The sequence below is a fragment of the Mizuhopecten yessoensis genome, unplaced genomic scaffold (genome assembly GCF_002113885.1).
Source record: "Mizuhopecten yessoensis strain PY_sf001 unplaced genomic scaffold, ASM211388v2 scaffold739, whole genome shotgun sequence".
NCBI classification, from domain to species: domain Eukaryota; kingdom Metazoa; phylum Mollusca; class Bivalvia; order Pectinida; family Pectinidae; genus Mizuhopecten; species Mizuhopecten yessoensis.
In genome coordinates, this window is record NW_018403697.1 from 775,159 (window position 1) to 780,396 (window position 5,238).

Here is a 5,238-nt window from a genome sequence, read left to right on the forward strand (position 1 = left end):
TGCCTGCTGCTTCATGTCAGTGTGTGTGACCAACAGCCGTTGTCAGATTTATTTTGCAGATTTATACAGTATCTTAGCCATTTTATCTACTTATTCCTCCTGCACTCACTTATTTGATAATTACATGCATAATTCCTGCAAACCAATAGAGGCACATGCATTATTCCTGCAAACCAAAAGAGGCGACTAAGTGGGACCCCCTGCTGTGACTTAGATCCATCGCAGTATTGAGAGGCGACTAATGAGACATTCCGTAGCAGATTGGAGATTTTTCACATTTACCGGGCCAGATTTCCAAATGCACATGTTCCACGTTTTTGATATCTCTCGTTGACTCACTTTATATGACAGTGCATCTTGCGCAAGAATAGGTCCTCTACATCAGCGTTCCTTGTCCGCGATGCTCTCAGCGTAATTGCTGCCTTCGGCTGTCTTTAGCCGAGGGGACTATTGGTTTTATATAATAGCTATATTTTCAATTATAGTATATCAATTCTATCTTCTTGTAATATGATGTATATGTACATGTAACTGTTCTGTTTCACTGTGTCTTGAAAAAGGAGCGGATCGCTCCGAAAATTTGACAACCTAAACTTGTCCACACTGTTGGAATTACTTCTTTGCCCCATATATACGAATTTTGATAAAAACTGGTGCAGAATTTTTTAAGAATTTGTATTTTTTCTCAACCACTGACCTGAGCCAACCTACATGTGAAAATTCTAAATAATTTCTGGATAAAAGATATTTGATAGTGGACATGCAATTATTTGCTATAAACACTGGGCTCTTTTCTGACTCTATTCCATTTAGAACCGAGCTAAATGCGTAATAAAGATTGAAAATTTTCATTAAAATGATTTTTCATTCCATATGGGATTCATGAAACGAGTGTAAAAATAGTATTGTAGTAAGCCTTTGGCAAACTAATATGAAAAAAAAATCGTGACGTATCTTATGTGAAACGTAAAAAAATGATTTTTTTTTCGTAACATCTTGAAGAATTTTTGAGTATAGTGCGTATAAAAAATTCCCGTGTCAATATCGAATTCTTAAATTCCCCCATCTTGCTCTATAGCTAGTCAAACATCTACGAAGCTTGCATCTTTAAAAATTTTGAAGCGTCGCAGTGACTCTGTTTCAAGTGCCAAATTGACGTTGAAAAAATACAAACAGGATGTGCTTAACTTTCAGTTTTATCGAATTCGTTAAAGGCGTAATTCTCTATATTTTTCTGACACAATCCATGATTTTCTGGCTCAGAACAAAGACATACTTAACAGACGATGCGGAGATTGCAGCCATTGCAACCAAATACGCCCAAACAGGTGTGACCACTAATATGTGCTTTTGAAAATTTAAGTTCCGGGTCTGATCACTGGGGGCTCAAAACACAGGGGCTTGGTGTCGGGATTTTTTTAATTAATATATGGCGTAAATCTTAACCCTTTCAGTTAATAATAAACCTATACACACCAGTAAATAACAGCAAATCTTTTTATCTGGTGTTTATAAACATTCTAAAACCGTAAAATAATTGAGGGTACCGGATAAAAAGTGTTGCTGTTATTTACTGGTGTCAGGGATAGGCAACACCTCTCTGATCTCGCGTATGTATTGTCCACCTCTTGTATTTGTGCACCGAACCGTGACGACCTGTGACCCTCTCGCTGGAGCCAATTTACCTGTACTGCGCTTGCGTGCTATCTAACAGACCGGTTTCCGGTATCGATAACCACGTTGTTTACCTAGGTGACGAGATCCCGATAGTGTGACACTGATTCGACAGATAAGTAACACAGTGTAATCATCTTGGCTAAAACTTAAGAAAACGAATTCATAGACGTGATGATGTCGCAAGTTTATCTGTTTATCAGCATCAGGTAAGTGTATGACCGGATTATACATCATTGTCAAATATGACTGACTTTTTTTCTCGTAATAGTTATTTAGATACAAGATTATAAAAATAAAAATAAAAATTTAAGAGGTGATAAAAGACATATATTCTACAAAAAAATGGTTCAATAAACTAGCGACAAAAATCGAGATCCGATTAGCTATTTATAGGTAGCTAGATTTCGAGGGCATGCACAGCACGGTAGAAGCACAGGGGTTCGTTACAAATGTCTAATTCACACGTACATGTTTTATACTGAAATAGTCACAGCACACATAAACATACATGTGCTCCCCCTGTGGGAGAAGTGACTTTGTCCTATTACATCATTTTATTTTGTAACCATTTATAGGAAAAATACAGAACATCAGCTGACCTCATACCTTTGTATGTTATTCTTAAGATTTTCAGATTTTGGAATAGGTAATTTAATATATGTTTCTTAAAAATAGAACCCTTTTATAAGTTTATATTTCTAGGCAAAAAAATATATCCTTTGTCGTCATTAATATTATGATACAGAAATATATTCCTGATTTCTCTGACATAATTTCACTTTAATCTGATAACATCACAGCAAGTCACATTACATTTCGGAGTTCCTACACAAAAATAGGATATGGTTAAATTCTAACGAATTCATTGAATTAAATGTCAATTATTAGCAAGTATGTATATGTATATCATATACATATTTTGGTGCAACTTATTTGCAATTATTTTGTTTTTAGTAAAAAAAAACCAACATAATAAGCCCCCCCCCCCCCCCTCATATCATTTTTCTGGTCCCCCTCCCATCCATAATTTACTAAATGACAAATAAAGTCTATTATGGCTTATTAAGAGATTCAGCAAATATTCATATTTTCCCAAATTGCTCTCAATAAATTATTGATACTGGCATCACAACAACTAGATTATATATAACTATGTAACTAGTCTGAGGTATTCTTATAGTTAGGCACAAGTATGATTTAAATTTGAATGCAACATTCTTTTATTTTTTATTTTTTTCATGTAACCAAAATAAAACTATCTGTTCCAGTGACAGCTCCACCGCCAGCTCCACCGCCAGTGTTCCTGTTGACAGCACCACTAGTTCTGTTGTACTACCGGTACCAAGTCCACTCGTTAAAGCTATTATGTTGTCAGCAACAATTTTCAGCGTCATTTAAATCATCAATATATTCCGAAAATCTTCATCACCTTCCTTGGAGGAAGTGCTTCAGCTTTTTGTGACTTTACTCCTGAGAATTCTTCTTTTGTAAAGTTTTATGTTTTTCAAGAATTTTTTCTTGAACTGATTTAAATGCGTCCACTGTGTTAGAAAGATAACAATCAAACAAACAAACAAACAATTATTAAAGAGGCTTCATCCAGTTCGAATAAACCCTGAGCTTAAAAAGCTTAAGACTTGTATACAGATTACAAACTGAGGTTCACCTATGTAATTGATTATATTCAGGTTTCCTGTTATATGTTATCATTTTTCAAAATTGATGTGTTTTTTTACTCAGTTACACAATGTATGTATATCATTACTATTTATGTGAGAAAGTTGGAACATGTTTCATATAAATCACACTTAGATAGAACCAGGAGCCTGCAACATATACTTTTACTGTAAGTTAAAAACATAAAGAGATGCACTTAAACATATTCATTATTCCATTTATGTTATAATATATACTTTAGGAAAATATATCATAACACACATGTATACATGTACACGCACATATAAAGTTTTCACAGAATATCAAAATTTATTGTCCAATGTCTAATAATAAAGTCCAAATGCTTTATTTAATATAGTATATACAATGAACAGGGCTAAATTGAATCATTTCAAATAACATTTTCCTTCAGCTTTGGAGGGTAAAAACCATTAAATTGACATGTTCATTCAAATTAAGCCAACGATTCTAGAGATGAAATTTTGGATTGACAAAAAATACTTATCGAGGATCAACTGAAAGCCCTGCATTATGTGAATGGATGTGTATTCATGAATTTCCACGCATATATTACATGAACAGTGTACTTATTGTGTGTACACAACCGATAAAAACCTTTCAAATGAAAATATAGCTATTGTTTATTACTCACAGGTGACATAAGTATGAAAAATCTAGATATTGTGTATGTAACAAGCTTGAGTGGTGATGGACAAATTATATTATAATTCAATGTTAACTTTGATAAAAATGAACTGGTTATATGATTTAAAAGTTAATTATTTTGGTGTTGAATTGTGTATTAAACTTGTGAGGCTTTGAAGTAGTTTGGACCCCTTTTTTCTTCTTGAGCATGCTGAAATAAGGAAACATCACAATGAATTTTTGGTCAATTTTAAAAGCTACAAAAATACACTTTCTGGATCATCAATGCGATTATAATCTTGTTATGTACATGATATTATACCCGATTGTAATTATGTAAACACGTTACTACATATTATCAATTTTCGAGAATTACTGCATTCATGAACCCACCCGCGATCAGTAGTGTAAGGCTTCATGGCGGCCAGTATTAAAAACACACCGATCATCAACCGTTTTCAGAATACTAATACTACAATTTCAGAGCTATTTTTTCACTTAAAACCACCTAACAGGAACGAACACATATCAAAAAACAATTATGTTTAGTCCGTGTGTCTTATATTCTATTTGTTAGCAAGGTTTACTCAAATAACGGAGGGTAAATGCAAGACGATGAGGGGAGTAAAATCACACGCTACTGCATTATGATGAATTTCGGTCACTATCAAGGGCCATAAAATACACTTTTTGGATCATCAATGCGATTATAATCTTGCTGTGTACACAATAATATACCAGATTATAATTATGTAAACACAATATTACATATTTATTATCAATTATCGAGAATTACTGCATTCATGAACCCACCCGCGATCAGTAGTGTAAGGCTTCATGGCGGCCAGTATTAAAAATACACCAATCATCAACCGTTTTCAGAATACTAATACTACAATTTCAGAGCTATGGGCTCACTTAAAACCACCTAACAGGAACGAACACATCAAAAAGCAATAAGGTTTAGTCCGTATGTCTAATAATCTATTTGTTAGCAAGAAGTTTACTCATACAACGGTTTGTTTGTTTGTTTGATTTTGTTTAACGTCCTATTAACAGCTAAGGTCATTTAAGGACGGCCTCCCCTGGGTGCAAGATGTATGCGTGTAGTGTATGTGTGTGTATTTTGGGAGGCTGCGATATGTTCGTGTTTGTCTCCTTGTGATAGCGCGAAACTGATGCCGACTTTATAGTGCTACCTCACTGAAACATTCTGCCGAAGACACCCAGCAGGACGCC

At 34.3% G+C, this 5,238-nt stretch overlaps 1 protein-coding gene across 2 annotated transcripts in view; it reads left to right on the top strand.

Annotated features, from left to right (window-relative positions):
• The first annotated feature begins 1,165 nt into the window (after positions 1 to 1,165).
• The window catches only part of LOC110452395 (sigma non-opioid intracellular receptor 1-like), a 13,691-nt gene continuing 9,618 nt past the window's right edge, over positions 1,166 to 5,238 (top strand). For both annotated transcript variants that reach the window (XM_021500898.1, XM_021500905.1), the window contains exon 1: positions 1,166 to 1,328. In XM_021500898.1, the coding sequence (XP_021356573.1) occupies positions 1,178 to 1,328 (151 nt within the window). In that variant the 5' untranslated portion in view covers positions 1,166 to 1,177. The remainder of the gene's footprint in view (positions 1,329 to 5,238) is intronic.